This window comes from Sciurus carolinensis, chromosome 7 (genome assembly GCF_902686445.1).
Source record: "Sciurus carolinensis chromosome 7, mSciCar1.2, whole genome shotgun sequence".
NCBI lineage: Eukaryota > Metazoa > Chordata > Mammalia > Rodentia > Sciuridae > Sciurus > Sciurus carolinensis.
The window spans coordinates 34,643,296-34,664,463 of NC_062219.1; the positions used below are offsets into that span (position 1 = coordinate 34,643,296).

The window sequence follows — 21,168 nt, forward strand, 5'->3', positions numbered from 1 at the left end:
TAACTTCTTGCTGGCCTCCACACAGGAGGCTACAAAGAGGCTCAGTAATCCCATTTCCCAATATTACCTAAACCACTCCACCCAAATGGGGACTGGGAGCAGAGAAAAACTTATTCATCGGAAAGCTCCGCCCACAGGAAAACGGAAGTGCCCATTCCTTCCTGTGAGTCCCGTGAGTTAGGTACTGAGTCAAGAAGAATATGGGAAAATCTAGGGTGCCCCACATCTTGTTCAGCAGACTTTTAAATTAAAGATAATAAGTACACAAAGTGGGCGTATAAGTCAAAAAATTCAAGAAAGCATTCAGTTATGTGTTAACATTTTTTTTTTTAAATGTGTCCTCTACCATGAAGGAGAAAAAAAGTGACAAGGACAGCACTTACATCTAGCATGGCCACAATCAGTCTTTACATACACAGAAGAAAAACCATCCGCAGTGTCACTATGTGGGCAACAGTAAGAAAGACCCTCTTCTCTCAGGGCTACTTCTAAGATAACAAGCCTCTACAGAGCACTTCCTGGTTCAAAGACACACCACCATGAAGACGGTGGCTGATGTAGTTGGTGGAGTGATGGAACAGTTTTTCGCATGACTTTCAACTCCTGGGGCATTCCACTGCCTTAACACACATTAGTTCATTTCTCTTTAGTTTCCCCCTTTGCACAGAAAGTAAAATACACTTTTGTTTTCCACCTCACACTGTGTTAGAAACTTTAGACAGCAATGTACTGTGATATGCAGTTGAATCATGTTCCCTGCAAATTCAAGCAACAACATCCATACCCGACAGTCCCTCAGAATGTGACCTTATTTGCAAATAGGATCACTGCAGATGTAATTAGATAAGATGGGGTCATATTAGAGTAGGATGGGCACCTAATCCAACATGACTGGTGACCACAAAAATAAAGAGAAATTTGCACACAGAGACAGATACACAAAGAGGGAAAACAGGGAACAGTGGCAGCAAGTCAGGAGAGGCTGCTTTCTCGAGTCTGCAGGAGGAAGCAGGCCTGCCCCACCTTGACTTCTAGCCTTCTTCAGACTTCTAGCATCTGGCACTGAGATAATAAATTTCTGCCATTTTGGACACTGATCTGTTTGTTATGGTTGCCGTAGCAAACTGATATAACTGAATTCAGCAAAGAGTTCACTAAACAAAGGCTGATATAATTAAATGGCTATTTCGTAAGATCTTCTCTACAAATGAAAAGCCCTGTTTATCTAAATTGACTATGTAGTATATATAGTATACTTAACTGTTAAAAACTAGAGTCATCTTACATAACTTCAAGTAATAATAATGTGGAAACAAGGTTTCCTCAGTAAGAAAACCATGTGCTGCAGCAAGATAGAAAGAAGGGCTGACAGGTCTGAAGAGGATTCTGTGTTCTGGAAACTCTGGTTCTGGTTTCATATGCTTGTGCTATGACAGACAGGACAGGAAGAAAGGCAGGCCTGGTAACACTTCACTCAACCAAGGCAGACCCTGGCACAAGGGACAGCCTGACAGAAGCCTTCGAGGTCCTTAATGAAAATGTCAAGTAACCCTGGATCCCAAGGAACGCACGTCAGACTGATAAGTTGATTACAACTCTGGACCCCACTGAAGGCTTGCAGCAGCCACTGAGTCTCCTATTTAGTGTAAGACTTTAACAAGATAGGTGACTAAAGAAAAGGAACATGTGGAGAACTGAGAGTCTGGAACTTGAATTTAACAGTGTAAAATGGTTAAATTTTGGTAGATTATTATTTATAAGGTTGTGCTAGAATGAGAAAAATCTTGAAGCTAGTGACACATTCAGTGTATTTCATAAAAGCTGCTCTGATGTGTGGTTCTTGAATGAGCTTCAAGTGGAAGGGCATTAATTTAAGGAAGTGCATTCTGAGAGCAGTGATCACCACACAGTGTTCCTGGGCTTACTTCTGGTTTGCTTTTGTAATGTACACACAGTGGCCTGGCTCTACAGATGAAGTGCCATGCAAAAGGCCCTGAATGAGAAGAAGGGTTAAGAGCTCAGTAGCTCTGCCTTCTATTTTCCTGCTCCTTCGCTCCATCCACACGGGTTCTTCACCAATGCTTTCTCTCTGTAAACCACAATGACACAGTTTGCTGGAGTCTTTCTCAGAGTGTAAAGGTATGAGGACATGCACTCAATGAAAGCATACTAAACATCTATTATATTCCCAACACTCTTTGGGGGCCTGAATAGAACAGACAAAAGGAAAATATGCAAGCAAGCACAGCCTCTCTGTGGAGTTTACATTCTAGTAGTAGGAGACGACAATAAGCAACAGACATAATAAGGAGGCAAATTATTTAGTAAGTTAGAAGGCAATTATGTGTTCTGAGAAAACAGAGCTGGCTGGGGAGATGAGTGGGCAGTTGTAGGGGGAGGCTCGAGCAGTGGCAGATGGTAATTTCAAGTAAGAGAGCCAGGGCAGGACCAACTGAAAAGCTGGCAGAGGGAGACAGTCACGTGAACATTTGGAGGAACAGCCTTGCGGGCAGGGAAGAGCCTGAGCACACCTGGACAGTCTGAGGAAAAGCAAGGAGGCTGGCGTAGAACTGTGAAGGGCAGCCTGAACAAGGAGGCCAGGAGGCACGGGGTGTCAGGCTGCAGGCCCCTGTCAGGACACGGGATTTTACAAAGAGACTGGAAGGATCTGAACAGAGAAGTGACATGATCTGCAACTGGGTGTGTTTTAAAAATAGAAAGATTCTGACCCTCTTCCTCTCTCCACACCACCATCCTGGTCTGGGCCACCACCTACATGGATTCATGCAGTAACTTCCTAACTGGTCCCTCTGCCCCTTTTGTTCCTCTGTAGTCTATTGCCAACACAGCCAGACATACTCTATCAATTTGAATTTGAAATCAAATCTTACTTGAACTAAACAATAGAGCAAATCTATATGGATTATCTAGATATCAACAGAATCAAAACAATTTATAAAATTAATTGCTTATTTTCAAAAATACTGATCATTTTTAAAGGTAATGACCACATGACTCTGTCAAAGAAAGAACAATGACTCTAGCATGTGAATCTAAGTCTATGCAGGGATAGAAAATTTTCACTGAGAGAAGTTTACACGGACAGGTCTTAGAGAAAGAAACCCAAAGTATGAACAACTGGCAACTGAAGATCAGCTATAAATATGACAAATCATTTCTTCAGTAAGAACACAAATCAGAAAAAGGGATGTTTAAAACCAGGTCCTTGTGCACTTTAACTGGTATCCATCTAAAGCGTAAAGTATATCTAACAGTTTAAGGAGGCCAACAACCACTTGCTGGATTCTCAGCTGCCCCTATACTCTTGCAATGCTCTTAGCTGCAAGTGTTCTATTCTTAACAGTTGATGTTTATACGCAGGGCAAACAAGGTGCACATGTTTAACTGCAGACAGCAGATGCTGGGGAAAGCCTTCTGAGACTACATTTTCTGCCTAGTGGTAATCCTTAGGTTGGAATTTGAGCGACTATAGGAGGGAGAGCGGAGCAACTGAGGCAAAGGGCAGTGCGCCACATGGCGACTAATCAAACAGGCAGGAAAACTCCACTGACCCTTAACTCCACCTGTCACTCAGCAGGCCCCCCCGCCATTCCGGCCTCTAAAGACCCTGGGCAGCTGGGGCCACATGCGATTTTCTCTGGCTCCTGATCCTGATCTGTACAGGGCGAGGGGGGCGGCCTGGGAAATTCGCCCGAGAGCCAAATTCCAATAAAGCTTGCTTCCGCCAGGCCGCTTTCTGTCCAATTTTAATTTGGCCACTAGCCGAGCCCTCAAGCTTACAGCAGTGCTATAGCCAAAATCAGAGCAATAATGGACTGCTCTGCTTAGAGGAGATGAGAGACAAGTGGCTTATTTTTACTCATCTCTGGTGAAAAGGGTCTCTTGCTGTACTCTGACTGCATCACCTCTAAGGTAGTTAAAGAGCAAATTCCTTCTTATTCTAATGCTCAGTCTAGGTGGTCATTATTAATTATCCCTTATAGTCAACTTTTGAAGAAGTGGTTGAAACAACTAATAAAATAATCTTCCAAAAGCAGACTGTGATAAATGTTATTATACATAATAATGAGAAATATTTAAGATGTAAGGGGTTATTTTAAGCAATAATGGTAGTATTATTTATTGTAAATATCAAATGGAGTTAATCTTGGTATTAAAAAAATATTTGAAAATCAAATAATGGGAACTAATTTCACCTTATTAAAAGAAATGTTGCACATTCTTTTTTTGGCTTCTTTTTGTGCTGCGAACTACTTAAATGTATGCTATTAAGTTTTATGGGTTTTTAAAATAATGAGTCTAGGGCTCCTATGCAGCATAAAATGGTACTTACAAATATTCCTTTGGCTCTCATCTGCCAACACAATTTTATGTAACTCATTACTGCTGTCTGTTAGACAACTGTGTATCAATTTGTCAATTTCAACATAATCCATTTCTTGAGTCTGCCAATTCAACACATTTCCCCACTGGATGCATTCCAGTGCTTTGATCCCATTAAGTAATATTAATAGCAATTTAGTGGCACACTTACTTCATCTTTAAACACTTTTCCATGTTCTTCACACCCAGGTAAGCTCTGTATGAATTCTGACACCTGTCAAAAATAATACCAAATCTCTCAGTTAAAAAAAACAACAACAAAAACTCAAATGCTACAATTTCAAAATATTCAACCTAAATGTTTCAGGGATTTCTTTTAGAATAATATTTTCTCTTATAAGGAGGGGAAAGAAAAAAATAAAAACACCCAAAAACCAAAACACTATATCCTAACCCTACCTACTCTCAATGTGCCTATGCTCCTTAAGCCCTTATTCTTATATCTGGTCCTTGACAGACAGGAAAATAAAATATACCTCATCTGTGCTCCATTTGGAAACTTTACTCGCAGGGATCCCAGCGACAGTTGGAAGAAGTTTGCTCTGCTGCTCCCAGCGTAAGGGCAGACATGGAATTGGGGACTTAAAGGACAGAAAGACAGCTGATCTCCGCTGTGCCTGCTGTACAGTAGGTTCCTCCCGGGCACCTGCTCAATTGAAACCAATGGGAAATCACTCTCTGAAAGCAGCCAAAAAAACCTCCAAACACCATGCATCTCCCCCAGATGATAAGGTTGTGGGAAGAGGAGGAAGTTTAGCATTGATTCATTTAAACATCATACTCATTGAATAACTGCTGTCTCCTTTGTCTTTACTGAAAGTCACTGTAAAAATCAATTGCATTCAACTTACATGTTTGTTACAACATTATTAAAGATATGCTTAATTATGTGGTTCAATGTTGCCCCACATGCTGTATGGGAAGCAACTCGCACCTTGGTAAACTGGCTCCAGAAGTCACGGAGGGAACAGTTGCTGATTTGCATGCTCAAGGGTAACAACTGTACTCACCAGGTAGCTACTATACTTGTTCCCCCTTTTGACTCTGCTTTGGTTTGTTCTTTCAATTTACTAATTAGAGTGATTTTTAGGTAACCAACTGAATTTTTTGCTGAAAGGAGATAAGAAATTACTGCAATAAAAATAAAGCAGCAGAAAGGCCAATGCTTTTGTGACTCTTCCATTTACACAGGATCAACTTAAAATTTCAGAATATTCTATTTACATGCTAGATCTTCAGAGGCCAAACAGGTTAGTTGTTGCTTTCCTAAAAGAGTCATTCTCTAGCAAATGACCTCTGTCCTTAGGATCCTTGACTCAGACTGCTAGCAGAAGAAAGGCACCTCCTCCACATACTGTCCCCTCTCACACAGCTCAGCTACAGATGTATTTCAAGTCCATGACAAATCCTTGCCAAATGGCTACCTACTTTAGGTTTTTGCTTCTATTGTTTTTTTTTTTTTTTTTTTTTTTGCAGGCATTCTTTCTAAGAATTTATTCAAATAAGCCTTTTTCCCCTTGAAGAATAAGAAAAATACATGAATCTTAAGTGTACAGCTCACTGAATTTTCACAAAGTGAACATACCCAAGTAATCAACAACCAGATCAAGAAGGAGAAGGTGGCCAATACATCCTTCTAATCCCACTCCTTCCAGGCTGAAGGCACTTTCCTGACTACAAACACTGTCTGTTTATTTTCCATTTTGGAACTGTATTTAAATGGGATCAGTAGTGTTGGTTTCATTCAACAGTATATTTGTGAGATGCTTATGGTTCATATAAAGTCAAGTCTCTTGAGAAGTGTGCTTTCATGATTTATGCCCATTTTTTCCCACTGGGTTGTCTTTTCTTGTTCTCACTGATTTACAGATGTGAGCTAAGTACACCCTGGGTAGGACTCCTTTGTTGGAAATACACATTACAAATATTTCTCCCACTCTGTGTCTTCCTTTTTACTCTCTTAATAGTGACTTTTGAAAAACAGAAGTTCCTAATGATAATAATGGTTATTATTTTTTCCTTGTACGCTTAATGCTTTACATGTCTACTGAAGAAATAATCTGCTTACCCCCAAAGTCACGATGAGTCTACTCAGTTTTCCTATAAAAACACTCTATGTGCTACTTCTCACATTTAGATCTACAATCCATCTGAATTCATGTTTGGAATATTGATGAGGAAAGAATAAATATTAGTGTTTTTTACACATGGCTTTCTAACCGCTTAACCTCGATTTATTGCAAAGACCATCCTTTGCCGACTGTCAAGCAATGCCAGTTTTAACATAAATATGCATGCGTCTTTCCAGATTTTCCATTTTGACACATTTCCATTTCCTCTTGACCTCAACACAGCTTTAATTACTATTACTCTGTAAGTGTCCTGATATCTACAAAGTAGGTCTTCAAGATTGCTTTGACTATTTATCCTTTCTTCTTTGCATTTCCATGAAAATTTTAAAATCGGCTTGTAAAAAAATAATAATGCTAAGATTCTGACTAGGCTTTTCACTGACAAATCTGGTGAGAAATGATGTGTTCACAACAGCGAGTCTCTCAATCCATGAACATAGTATATGCCTCTATTTCTTTGGGTCTTTTTAAACAGCTCTCATTAATGTTTTGTCATTTTCGTGTAGAGATCCTGTACATCTTTTATTAAATTTATTCCTAAGTATCTGATGTTTTCTGAGGTAACAAGTGGCACAGATTCTCAAAAAATTACTTACTTTTGTTGTTGTAGTTTTCTATTGGGTTTTTCCTCTTAAGCTAGTCTTATCTAAAATTTAGATTGTTCTCAATGTTAGAAAGTCACTTTGCAGGGTCAAAAATCTATTTTTACATGAACTAATACCTACTGGTCCTAGCTCTGTTCTACTAGGCCCAGACAGAAAATTTTCTCCTTTCACTTCACATTTCAAATCTCTAAACATTTTTAAAAACCTTTCTTTCCTCATGTCTTTCAATCAGTCTCAAGGTGTTAGATCCTCATCTGATTTTACTGAATATCTATTATGAACCAAATGTATAAACCAACACCAGTTTGTTTTTATTCTTTCAAAATTATCCAGAGCCCAAGGTAGTTTTGTATAGCCACAAATATGGTGTAGGGAGCTGTAATGTATCTCAGTGGTAGAGTGCTTGCCTAGCATGCACAAGGTCCTGGGCTAAATTCCCAGCACTGCAAAAAAAAAAAAAGGAGGGCTGGGGACTGGGGATGTAGCTCAGGGGTAGGGCACTTGCCTAGCATGTACAAAGCCTAAGGTTCCAACCCCAGCACTAAAAAAGGAAAAATAAAAAAGGGGGTTGTATCTTAAGAACATCATTCCTTTAATCTCAGATATTCCCAATAATTTAACAATTATTTGAAATACAATCATGCATATTTCACAAGACAGGCTCAAATGGAATGGTAAGGTTTCCAATTCCATACTAGAGTAAAGCAACAGAAATTAGTTAATTATTTGTATTCTGATGGCTTGCCACATAGAGTTCTTAAACTCTAACATGCCCTGTGTATATGTTCCACTGATACCTGGTACTTTTACTGTCACTATAGTGCCATTCTATTTCCTACTACAAGTTCTATTACTTGTTCATTACAGTTCTTTTCTAATGCTCCCAACATTATTCCTTAGAAAAATAACTCTAAATAACTCTAAAACCCAAACTTCCTATATTTGTGGTGACTTTTGCATGTCTTTGGACCTGATACTATGAGTGGGCCTTAGACACACACCATTCTAACCCTAATACCAACTTTGCTTCCTTCACTCTAACACTCCACTTTCTTTTGCTGAGTCTTCTGTGCTGATTGATGTCCAGAGACTCACTGTTATTTTTTGACAAATGGGATAACTGTAGTATTTATCAGTTAGAGAACATATCATCTCCTATGCTTCTGGTCCAAAAGGAATAAAAGCAACTTCATTTGAGTGAATCTGTATTTGATTCTCTTAATTATTCAGAAAAGTGAGTCCAGGTTTTTATTTTAATATGTGATAGAGACTAAAATAAACGCAAATAGACTTTGGCTCCAGTTGCTGGCTCAGTGTCAAGAACAAGGAATGGCTGGTTTGAATGTACACAATATGCTTTGGAAAACACAGCCTTTTTGTTCTGCAAGACATTTCCGCCACGGACATTTTATTAGGGTTCTATTTCTTACTACCCTCCTTGCAAACCATCTACCTGCGTGAAAAATAATACTTTAAAGGTGTTTCCTATAGTTCTCAAGTTTCCTAAAATGAAAATTGACCAAAAGTATCTGTTCAAACTCTTTTCTCACCCGCCCCACTTGGATTGTTTTGACTCTTTTCTGTTCCTTTAAGCCAACGACAAAAGTGAAAGCAGAACCTTCAAATGCCTGTTCTCATTCTAGTGTTAAAACAGTGCCATGAAGAAGCTGTCCCTAAGACCAGGAAACTAAGGCCCAGTGCTGATACAGCCAAAACCACACTGAGAGACAGGAGCTGTACCAGGGTGTGGCCTGATTCTTCTGCCTCCTGATGTAAAGTATAGGGTCCTGATCAAGAGGCCAAGTTTTGGAACAAAGCCGAGAAGCTTGGATTCAAATTCTTACTCTGTCAGTATAATCTTGGGTAAACCAATTTACAAGTAAGGATTACAGGATATTTTCTAAATGCTTATCCCAGCATCTGACATGTAGCAAGCACTTGGCAAATGAGAGAAATTACTACTACATTGAAAGAAAGGCATGTAATTGACAGTGTATTGGACAGAAAATGGCAAAAATGAAGAAGACTCAACAATCAGTCTCAGCTAATATTCCAGGAGTCTACAAAATATGTCCTCAATGTGAAGGGAAAAAATAAAACCAGAAGAAATGGGATATATCTGGTCATGTTTTTTTTTTTTTTAAAATCCCAAGTGAGGTTACTAACTGTTGACTAAATATAAAAGGATGAACAACAAGTGTTTGGGTAGAATAAGTGGATTCAAAGGATTATTAACTTCCAAGAGATGCAACCTTAGGCATGAAAGATTTTTGAAGATTGCTTCAAGTTAACAATCAAAATAAATGGACCACTACAGAGGAAAAACTGGAACCTGATTTTTCCAGTAAGAATATGGCACATTCCAAAATGGCATTCACCTTTTTAAAGATATGAGCCTCCTTTTAGAGAGAACTCTTAAAGACAGAAAACAAAATTATACCTTCCCCAGAAACACTTGAAGGCCAATATATAGAAGTTGTTATTAATGGGTCTTTCTGCCATGGTGGAAATGAGCTATTTATCTTTTCAGGTAGAGAAGAGAAAAAAAGATTATCAAAGTATATTCCATAAAAGCCCCCAAATGTCAAATTCTGCAACAGGGCAGGAATCATCCAAAAAGGGCTTTTTTGGGCTGGGGTTGTGGCTTAGTGGTAGAGCACTTGCCTGGCATGTGTGAGGCCCTGGGTTCGATTCTCCACACCACATATAAATAAATAAAATAAAAGATCCATTGACAACTAAAACAACTTTTTAAAAAAATGGCTTTTAATTATACATACTGTGCTGAATTAAACTGAATTAACTGAAGAAACAAGGGAGGAATTCTTTTTTAAGGAGAAGTTTCTTTTTCTTTTTTTAAAACCAATTTGTTCCAAGATTCCAAACAAAATCATCTCTGTGGACCTACTGAGTCATTAAATCCTATTGACTCTGGAAAGAAATTCATAGTTAAGGGCAGCCCACTGCAACAGGCTTTCCCTCACTGCTCAGCTGCACCCCCACACCACCAGATCTGGGACTGCTTGGCCACAGGAGTGCAACTAAGCAGCGCCGCTGGGCACTTCCTGGGCTCGTGGGTGGCCTGCAGTACAGCACCTCTGCCCGACCCTCACCTTCGCTGGGTCTGAGGGAGGGATTCTGCCAAGACCCAAATGGGAACATGTCCCTCACAAAAGACACAGGGAATGACCTCAGGGCTCAGAAATGATAAAATAGAAAACCATCTGATAAAAAGCCTCTCATAAAAAACTCTACCAAAACATCAAAAGGGGAGCACTGATTGATTGACAGAGAGCTTAATGATTTTAGTAAGTCACAGGGGACCTCACCTTTACAAACAAATTGGCTATGAAAAGAGAACAAGACAACACTGGAAATTGCAGGACAATAAAATACATGACTGTGAAAATACACGTTAAAAGCAGGAAATAGTAGATGACCAAAGAGGTTAGGGAGCTCTTTTAACATGGGAAATATGTCTAGGATGTCAACAAATGTACAGGCTGTTAAAATATTAAAAACTCTTCCACAGCGGTTGGTAATAGTCACCTCTCCACCCCACACCAGGCCCTTGTGGGGCTTCCCCAAGACACAGATCTGAGGGAAACTTGTGATACAGCGCAGAGCCATGAGACCCTGCTAGAGCACTAAGACCACTGTCGGTGATAACCAGCCTATGTAATGCTGGCTGCCAAAGAAGTTAAAATATTTTGCATATCAACTCTCAGCTCAAATCCAAGAACAACAGAAATCACTAGTCAAGAAAGAGACAAATAGAGCAAAAGTAACAATCAGAACTAGGACTGATGGAAGCTTTCTGGATCTAAGGAACACCAGCATCTTTAAAAAAAAAAAAAAAAAAAAAAAAAAAAAAAAAAAAATTTCAAGAATGCTCATTACTTCCCAGGCAAAAATCATGCAAGAAAAATTGCATTTAAGACTCAGGTTCATTTTTCAAAATCAAAAGACTGAACTGAATTGGGGTAGCCAAATCTCTCATGTGTACATTGGTATTTTGGTTTCGTTTCTTCTGTTTGATTTTTCTTAAAAGAAAAAAGAGGCCAAACAACTGTCTAGACACAGTGCATTCTGGGACAGGCCATCAATCACCCTTCACGCTAAGGCCTCCATTCTCTAACCTGTTGAGTGCTGAAGGCTCAGAGCTGCCTCCCTCTCCAGGAGCTGCCCTTAGAGGGTACCCCGTTATAGCCTAGATTGAAGGCCTCTCAGTCACAGACACAAAGCCTGGCCCTCTTGCTTAAATTTGGGATAAGGGAAACAACTCAGGGCAGGGACTCGGTCTCTGTTATAATGACATCACAACTTGACTTCGTGTCCTGCCCAAACCTGTTTCTCTCAATCTCTTACTGGTACTGTTCCCAAGAACACTCACCAGCAAACCCCCACACAACTCTCTTCGTTATGAAACAATTATGAAAAAACACTCATTCCAAAAAAATAGAGGACATCTAAGAAAGATGTTAAGTGAAAGACAGCAAATGACATGTTTCCTTATAGATAAAATTAATTTTATGGGACATGTATTCAAAATGTTTCAAAAATATGAAAAAGAGGGACAGTTATCAAATTCATTTTAGAATGAATGAGATGAGATAGTAAAGGAGAAAATTATAGGCCAATCTCACCTAAGCACATATGTGAAAATTTTTCACAACTTATTTTACAAGACTCCCTTTCACAATAAAAAACAAAAAACAAAAAAAAACCCAATAATTAAAATATGCACAATGAACTACTGGTTTTATAGGTTCAAAAATAATAAAAATGAATGACTTGGAAAATCACAAAATTAAAAATTATATATGAATTCTAGTAATGGTTCTTTGCAAAAAATTACAACAGGAAAGTCAAATCAAAGAAAAATAGAAAAGATAAAATTAGAAACTAAAAATAGGGAAACAACACCATATAGCATGTTAATAAACCTAAAATTCTCCACTAAATGGATAATTATCTGAAAAAAAAATCAAAATTAGTTCAGCAAATAAAAATTAAATATGTCATCAAGTTAAACTAAAGTGTTTTAAATTATTACTCCCTCAAAAAGTTCAAAGTCTGGAAATTTTTACTATGGCTCTACATATCAATGAGATACAAAAGACATTTTTCCACAATATTAACACTACTAATAACAGTGGTGCATTTAATCCTCAGGATGATTCAGCGGTGTGAGTACTGGGACCACAACCATTTTACGCAGGAGGAAACTGAAGCACAGCCACACGGCTAGTTCGTGGTACAGCTGAGACTTAATGAAGGCCATGGTCTTCACTTCTGGTGGATCACTGCCCACAAAGAAAGGCTGAGCCTCTGTGTGAGAACTAGATAGAGCCCTGATAACAAAATCTTCATAAGTTAAATATTTTTCTTCCTTTATAAACGATCAGAAACATTTTAAAGAATCAAATCCTTGCATAGGCTTACTATGCCATAGGCACTGGTCTAAGCAAGTAAAAATGTTACTGCGTTTCTCCCTCAGGACAGACTCATGAAGGACTTACATCACCTACATCCTTCCGGAGAGAGGAGAAACAGGTGCACTGAAAGGTGTTTTTAATGACATGTCCAAGATCACACAGCTAGCAAGAGGCAGAGGGACTAAACCCTGGCCATCTGTAGGATCCAGACATGGTGCCATAAAACATGTTGCAGACAGCACTGAACGTGACTTCCACATTAATCATTAATTACTGCTTTATGGCAATCAGATATGGAAACCCAAGCACCACTGAAGGAGTAGGTCATTGCAGGCAGAGTCATCAGGCACCATCCTCACATCTTACATGATATTCAAACAAAAAAAGTGTACATGAAAAGCAAAGTCTCCAGGAATAATCATCAAACTGATAATCAGACATTTTCTTATAAGAAATAAATAATTAGTTACATGTGAATTAGTAAGTACAATCTATACCATGACTAGCAGTCATTATAACTAATTGTTAACACTGTCTTTTAAACAACAATGTAAGTTAAATTACTTTCTCCAGCATAGCTTAAAAACATTTGTTCAAGTGATTTTTGTGGTACAAAATAAAGATCTTATTCTATTTGGATTTCAAATACATTCTGAATTAGTTTTAAACACATGAAGCAAACAACACTAATAATACTAAAGAAAATGTAGCACAAGAATCAAAGAAAATATCTCTTACCAAGCTGTATACAATATATGAAACAGACTGTTAATATAAAGCCACACATGAATTTTTATCATTATGAATTACATGCTAAATAAATTTTTATTGCTTGTGATAAGGAATAAACCAACCAAATAAAGTTGATCTTTAATATAAATCTGACTACTATATTCCAGTTAGGTTTTATTTATTTTGCAGTGCTGGGGATCAAATTTAGGGCCTTGTGCTTGCTAGGCAAGCACTCTACCACTGAACTACATCCCAACCCACAGTTAAGTTTTAGATTATTGAATATTAACAGTAATATCCATCAGTAAGATGAGAATATCATAGTTACCTCTGGCTTCTTGTGATGTTCTCATTTCACTTTCTGTTCTCTCTTCAAAGTCTTCTTTGACATCATCAGCATGCTGGTCTCTGAGGAAAAAAAGAGGTGTTTTAGTATTCTATAAGAGGAGCATTTTAAAAAATGGTTCATAACTGTATTTTAACAACTGTTTTTCTTAATTTAAAAACAAGTACCACCAAAACATTAGAAAGGATATGTAGTTCTGCAACAAAGCAATTAATACTAATAACATCTATAAATGCCCTACTTTCCTCATTAACAATTTTTTATTATTATTCAGAAAGGAGATTTTAAAGCTAAGAATATTCAGAAAAGCTATTTTGAAAAATGTAGCTACTGAATAATTCAACAATAATTTGGGACATGCATTCATGAGGAATGTTACTTGTTCTGTTTGGTAAGTCTTCAATTTAGGGGTTTGGAAGTCTCTGACATTTATTTACATCATTTTATTCCTCTCTGCCCTGGAATTTGGGGATGAAGCTGAGATTGGACCATGAGAATCAATCCAAATTCTAGCAAGTTTTTCCTGGATTGATTAGCTCAAATCCACAAGCTGAACTAATTCTACCTCTTTTTGACCAAGAATAACCTAAAACTAAACTAAACATAGTGCAGACTGCCTAAAATAGAATAGGTTCATTAAAATCTTAATTCAGATCCTTCCCCTTAAGCCAGGAACAAAAATGGCTCTTTTAAGATAAGAAACTGGGTACATGACTCTTACACTATTTAAAGCTAAATTTCAAAGATTTGAAAATTTTCAACCTAATGTATTCCATTCTCAGGGTTCAAAATAAACCTCACTTTGTAATTTCCTCCATCTAGGATATGATATCTATCTGACTACATATTTCAGTGCTTTATAAAACTCTCACCCAGACCCAACTTCTACTGTTGAGTTTAAAGAACAAGGCAAAATACATATGAAACACAATATCCCAATACAATATTAAAAGTTCTACAGTTTTAGTTACATTAATTGATACTCCATTAAAAATTATAACAATGTAACATAATGATGCTAGATTACTAACAAGCAATGCATGTTTTAGAAAGATTATTTCCAAGAGCAAATGTAAAATTTCACTTGAACTTGAGCTCCCTGCCTTGGCTGATAGAAAAAACAGTCACAATTGCTGAAGACTATTTGCGCTCATTTAAGAATGGGGAAGAATCACTATTAGTTATTCAATTAAAACGTAGTTTTTCAAGAAATTCAGAAATCTCTGAATTTAGATTTTAAATGAATCTGTTCCATTTCACAGCATCCCCAGCATGTCTGGTATAGTATTAGGTCAACTCAGTGGCAGAGGTCTTATTTTCAGAGAAAATAAAACAAATATAAGACTATCACTAACAACTGGAGAAAGGACATTAGTTCAGGTATTGATAAAAAGTTTGTCTTCTCTCTAAAAGCACTTCTGAAGTCACATTTGGTAATTATAATGTTAAGATCAGTTCATTTTGAACTAAAAATAAACTCATGGACTTACAAACTTGTTTAATGTTAAATTGGAAATAATATTCTTTGAGTCAAGCTCTAGCTCCATAAGTATTGATTGTAGCCAATGAAAAAAGTTGTTTATGGGTAGCTACAGAATGTTTATTGGAAACACGCATTGTGGTGATGTAACTTAAAACTGGCTTTTCCCAGAGTCAAAGAAAATATATTCCCTTAATTATTGTGATGTTCCTAGAAACTCTGATAAGTAATTTTTTTAAAGAGACAGTGAGACTAAAGGCTAAAATTAAGTCTTAGATTTCACTGCATAAGTTTTCATGATAATTGAGTTACACTTTTGTGGTTTAATAAAGCATATTATTCCTCAAAGTAACTTTGGTTAAATAAAGATTTAAGACTTAAGCATGAGAAATGTTCCTTGGTATTCTTATTGTCCAAATGCAATGACAATTACTTATTTCCTGAAATGTAAGAAAAAGATCACTTTATAGGAGGGAACAGAAATAGAGAAGGAAAATAAAACGTTTGACCCACAAGTTTATTTATGTCCAGATTTGCCAAAGTCCATCCCAAAAGACAGAAAAAATGGAAGCTACTGCCCTTGTATTATTCACGTTGCTTCATCACAGAAACAAGTTTAGTTTTTACTTTCCCAATTTTAAGTCATGGCATTTCATTAAATTGGACCCACATAAACCAGGGAATATATTAACATGGATATCTGCCTCCACGAAACACAATTCAAATAAAGGACTCCATGAGAAATATTTGTTGAATGTTTTATTTCTAGTTAATTACTTCTGCAAATTTCTTAAAATTAAATAAGTGACAAGGCCCCTTGTATTCCACAGGCTGTCTCCTTGAGCTGGAGAGTGGGGAGAGCAAAAGGGGTCAGTTCGCATGGGCTGCTAGAACAGGCAGGAAACAGTTACCGCAGGCAGCAGGATCCAAAAAGGGGCACACCAATGTGTGGAAGGCGTCAATATGAATAAGAAAAGTCAGGATGCTTGAGAATATACTATGAGCTAAAGCTCTTTACAAAACCAATATGTCGTAACACTCCTTGGGGCCAGGTTCTGCTGTTGCATCCCCAGAAACCTAAAGAAGGTAAGCCTGATTCATGGGGCAAGTCTTCCAGATACCAAATCCAGATTTAGACTCAACTGCTCTTTAATTTTTAGGATTGTGTTTTTCCAAAATAAAGCATGTATTCTTGTTATATGAAAGTAAAGGGAATATGCATTTTTGTGCCACAGTCTTATTTTCAAATTGTCCCTTAGTGATAAAGTCAGGAATGAAGATTCTGGCTTTATATTCTTATTTATTTTCTATTTCATTTAAGATAAAAATGGTTTTCATTATTTCTCACTTCTATGAGGTTAGAAATTTCATTCTCCTAATTCTGGCTGAATGGGTACTGTGATGAATTTCTTTCTCCACACAAAAAATGAAATCCCTATTCTAGAATTTCCACTTCCTTAAGCAAAAAGTTATTCTTGTTACACAGTCTTCCAATTACAAACAAAATATGTTTATATCAGAATGTGAAAACCGTGGGATAATATTGTAGTATATTCTGGAGCATAGTATAAGATACGTTTCTGGACAGATTTTTAAAAAGTAACAACCTGAAATATTTTTTATGCTATTGATATTATAATATTTCTCAACTTAAAAGTTTCCTGACCTGCTCTCCTTGATCAACACCTCTTGGTGTCAACCATTCTTTAGGTGGGGGCACACATGGGTTAGGAACAGGTGTGCCTGAACATGGAGAAAGGAGCCCAGCAATAGTGGTTACATCCTTGGAAACAAGATCTGGTTCAAATTTCAGCTCTGCTACTTACTAATTTTACATGACCTTCAGCAGCGATTCACTCATTTTCCCTAATTCTCAGGTGCATCATCTATAAAACAAGGATGAGCCATCCTCACAGAGGGCATTCTCAGGACTGCCTAAAATAATGTCTAGAAAGTGCTTGGCACAGAGCCAGGTGCATAACAGGAGCATGACACATGGCGGTGACTATTTTCCAATTATTTATATATTACGATAAAATTATCTGCTGATCTGTTTTCTCCGAATATTAAAACAGTTTTTTGAGTAATGGTGCCTGCGGTCGAAGTGCCTGGGTTATAAGCCAAGTCTGCTTCTGACTAGCTAGCTGTGTGGCCTGAACCAAGGATGGGGCGTAAGGCAGCACCTACACCACCAGAGGCAAGATCAGAGTTCAGTGAGCTCGGTGGGGAGAAGCACCTGGAATATAGCAAATTCTCCTGGGATTTTAGAGTTTTCCCAACCAGTTTTCTTCAATTTAAAGTGAAATACAATCAGCAAAATCTTCCTCAAGAATATTCTTTTGGCTTTTAATTAAGACAGTGGAATCCACTCAGAAAAGCGTGTTCTTTGTGAGTCAGCGTCCTCTTTTCCTCTGTAATTAAGCAGCCCATTTTAGATGACTTACTATCTTATTCTAATTATGCCTTGTGGTAAATATTAGGGAAACAAACATGAGAAGAGTCAATGCGTAGGAATGAGATGGCATTTGAACGCGTACAGCTATATTTCCTCAAGTTTGTTTATTTTTCATTTAAAAACAATCCCTAACCAATTATGTTTCAACCAGTCCCAGTATGCTAAAAACAATATAGAAAAAAATATGGAACAATAAATAATTTTGCCTCGATTTAAGGATATATTAGTTTCAACCACCTCTCTAAATTCAGTATGTAAGAAGGAAATAGAATATGCAATGTCAGTAAGAAATGTGCCATACAGGTCAGGGGGCTTGGACCTCAGGGACTATCAGCCGAGCCTCAGAGACATGACTGCCTTGCCACAGCTCAAGTGCAAAAAGCCTACTCCATAGTTTGACTAGCTTGAACTAATCTGCTTTAGTTTGGATCTGAAAAGTCCCCAAAAGGTCCATAAGTTAAATGCTTGGTCCCCAGCCTATGGGCCATTGGGAGGTGGCAGATGGGGGATCTATTTAGGCCATCAGGGGAATATCCTTGAAGGGGATACTGGGACCCTGGCCCCTCCCTCTCTTTCCTTCCTTTTGCTATTCTATCACCAGATGAGCAGACCTCTTCTACCACACTCCCATTCCCCCACCACGATGTACGGGGCTGCCATAGACCCCAAAGCAACAGGGCCATGTAATCATGGCTGAAACCTCTGGCTATAAGCAAAACAAACCTTTCTTCCCTTTAAGTTGATTACCTCAGGTATTTCAACAATGGGAAGCCAACCAACACATAACCCACTCTTCTTTCTAAAGTGGCTTATTTTACTCTCACAGGGACCTTGTCAGGGCTGAAAAGGACTAATAATAAGTGGGGACACAGTGAATGCCAGGAAGTCATTAATAAAACGTGGGTGTTTGTTTTAAACTTCAAAAGGATGTCTATTTGCACACCCCCGGGAATTTTTGTTTGTTTTTTAATTCCTGGGCAGAGGTCACATATAGGTAAAAGATCACAGAACAAGAATCCCTAAGGTTGTGCTTTATAGGCGGTTTCAAAGGATACTTCACCTGTCTCCAAAATGCCTCCTATAAATGAAAAAGATGGAAAAGCTTCAGGACAAGGAAGTAACCATCCTTAAAGGAATTCAGAAAAGATGGCAAATGAAACCAGGGGGTTAAAAGTCCTATGTCTATGGTTAACATTCAAATCAGGGATTTTTAAAATTAAATTCCTTTTTGAAATAAATGACACTGTAGCAGTAGTTTTGTTTTGTTTATTTTTTGGTACCAGGGATTGAATCCAGGGGTGCTTTATCACTGAGCTACATCCCCAGCCCTTTTTATGTTTTATTTTGAGACAAGATCTCCCCAAGTTGCTGAGGCTGACCTCGTACTTTCAATCCTCCTACCTCAGTCTCCCAAGTCACTGGGATTACAGGGTGTGACACGGCACCCAGTTGCAGCAACAGTTTACTGAATCAGGTTTTCATAAACATGGCCCAAGAAGAGGCAAACACAGCTTACTCTAATGATTAAAAATAAGACATTTTGATTAAGAAGCCCATTAAATTATAAATTTGCATAAGGATCACATATTAGTGAAGGAACACAATAAAAGCAATATGAGTGAATCAAGTGAGTATTATCAAGATACTAAGGAAAAAGTGGCAGAAAAACTCCCTGAATAATCACTCAATCCTCCCATGGAATGGAAAGCCCTGCCCACTAAGGAAAGAACTGGGAAACAAACATGATATGTCATGGGAAGAGGGAGACTGCTGGTAACTTTGCTGTTGCAGAAAAGAGAACAGACGTCACTGCCGTTCTTCACACGGAAGAGTCTCCCGAGTAGGGATTAGAGACAGCTGAGCTCCTGTTACAATACCGCTGCAACGACTTCACAGGATCGAACAGGAACATTCATCTTTCCTTACACTCGGAATGGTTGCCTTGGTGTCACTGTGGTTGGCATCAGAACCATGAGGGTTTTAACTAAAACTGAGCTTTTCCCTGGTGTAGGCAAACAAACTGCACAGATTAGACTCAGATTCCCAGCAGCAGGAATATTTCAAAATTTCCACAGTTCCTAATTCATACGTGGCAGCCCAGCAACAAAAGGAAAGGGAGACTTTTCCAAGCCAGGGAATGCCTGGTCAGCAAATGACTTTCTCCAATCTCCCACCCCAAGCCCTCAGCCCAGAAAACCTCAGGCGGCAAAACCAAGTTCCCTAAGACTAATAATTAACTTGGGTAATCTCTTAGAACTTTGGCTCTAAATTAATTTTATTCTGCTTGGTATGATAGTTGTGCAAAGTAAATAGATGTATACATACTTACAGTCTGATACTGTACGTCAGCTCATTTCCCCGCCTGCTTAATAGGGTGCACAGCCTTAGTGCGACTGGCAAAACTGCATTAGTATGAAAAATTTAAATCAGATTGATGGCAGCAATTCCTGCAACCTGCTCTTTGTAAATCTCAGAGTGAAAACACTGGTCTGACAAAAAGAAGCCATTTTAATAGCTTATAATAAACAGAATGGACTAAAATTTTTTCATTAGATTACTTTAGCAGTGGGCATTTGCCTCATACAAGGAAATACAAGCATTTAGCAGGAATTTTCAAGATGCTTTATTGTGTTCCTGTGGTTATATCTACACAAGTTTAAATATGGGAGTGTAGAACATTAAGTGATTTTTAATAAAGATGGCACCTAATTTAGAACACAATTACAAGCAGCTGTAGGACAGACCTCATGCAAATTAGACTAAGGATGGATGCCTACTGTTTTCTAATTGATAATACAATATGAACTATTACTCCAGGAAAGGGTGTTTACATTCAATAGCATTTCCTGAAGTCCAGCATATAGAAAACTTGCAGGGGCAAGTTAAACACCACGATTCTTGGGACGAGAACTTCCATTTTCTGACTTAGTATCTCTGGAAGCGGTGCCTTGAAATCCACATTTTTAAAAAGGCACCCTGAATAATGCAGATGCAAATCTAAGTTTGAGACCTAGGGTTTTATTAAGACACAGAAAGAAATACACATATCCTTTTACTCAGCTGTGGACTTGCAGAATCGTTATCAGGTCCCAAGAAAAGCTACCATCCTGCTGCCAGGGAGAGAGGGCTGCTGCCATCAGTGAGGTCATCATCACCTTCTGGAAAGCACCTGGCTCAGCACAGGCAGTCCTTACACTTCCAACAGATGAATGGGCGAGTGGGAAAGGAGGGGAAAGTGCCACGGGCCCACATTTCTCACTTGGTGACTCTGCAGGAAGAATCCAAGCACTCAGCACACCTTCAAGAAGATTCAAGCAGGGAGCTGTGGAATGTAGGGCAGAGCTTCCCAGTGAGCTTCCCAGAATCTCTAGGTGCAAGAGGGCTAGGATATTGATCCCCACGGGCTTCCATACTCCTCTCAGACTCATCCATGTCCTGGTGTTCCATATAAATGCTGTTACTTCTATAATGTCATTATCTATGTGGGCTGGGATGTTAAACAACAGATAGGGAAGTATGACCCTCATTTATTTAAAAAAAAAAGTGTAGAAATATATTTGGGGAATTTATCTTACT

The 21,168-nt window shown here is 38.2% G+C and overlaps 1 protein-coding gene across 6 annotated transcripts in view; it reads right to left on the bottom strand.

The window, feature by feature from the left end:
• The window catches only part of L3mbtl3 (L3MBTL histone methyl-lysine binding protein 3), a 112,406-nt gene that overhangs the window by 1,883 nt on the left and 89,355 nt on the right, over window positions 1-21,168 (bottom strand). For all 6 annotated transcript variants that reach the window (XM_047559419.1, XM_047559414.1, XM_047559418.1 and 3 more), the window contains 3 exons: window positions 13,640-13,719; window positions 4,881-5,050; window positions 4,556-4,618 (listed from right to left, as the gene is read on the bottom strand). In XM_047559419.1, coding sequence (XP_047415375.1) covers window positions 4,556-4,618; window positions 4,881-5,050; window positions 13,640-13,719 — 313 coding nt within the window. The remainder of the gene's footprint in view (window positions 1-4,555; window positions 4,619-4,880; window positions 5,051-13,639; window positions 13,720-21,168) is intronic.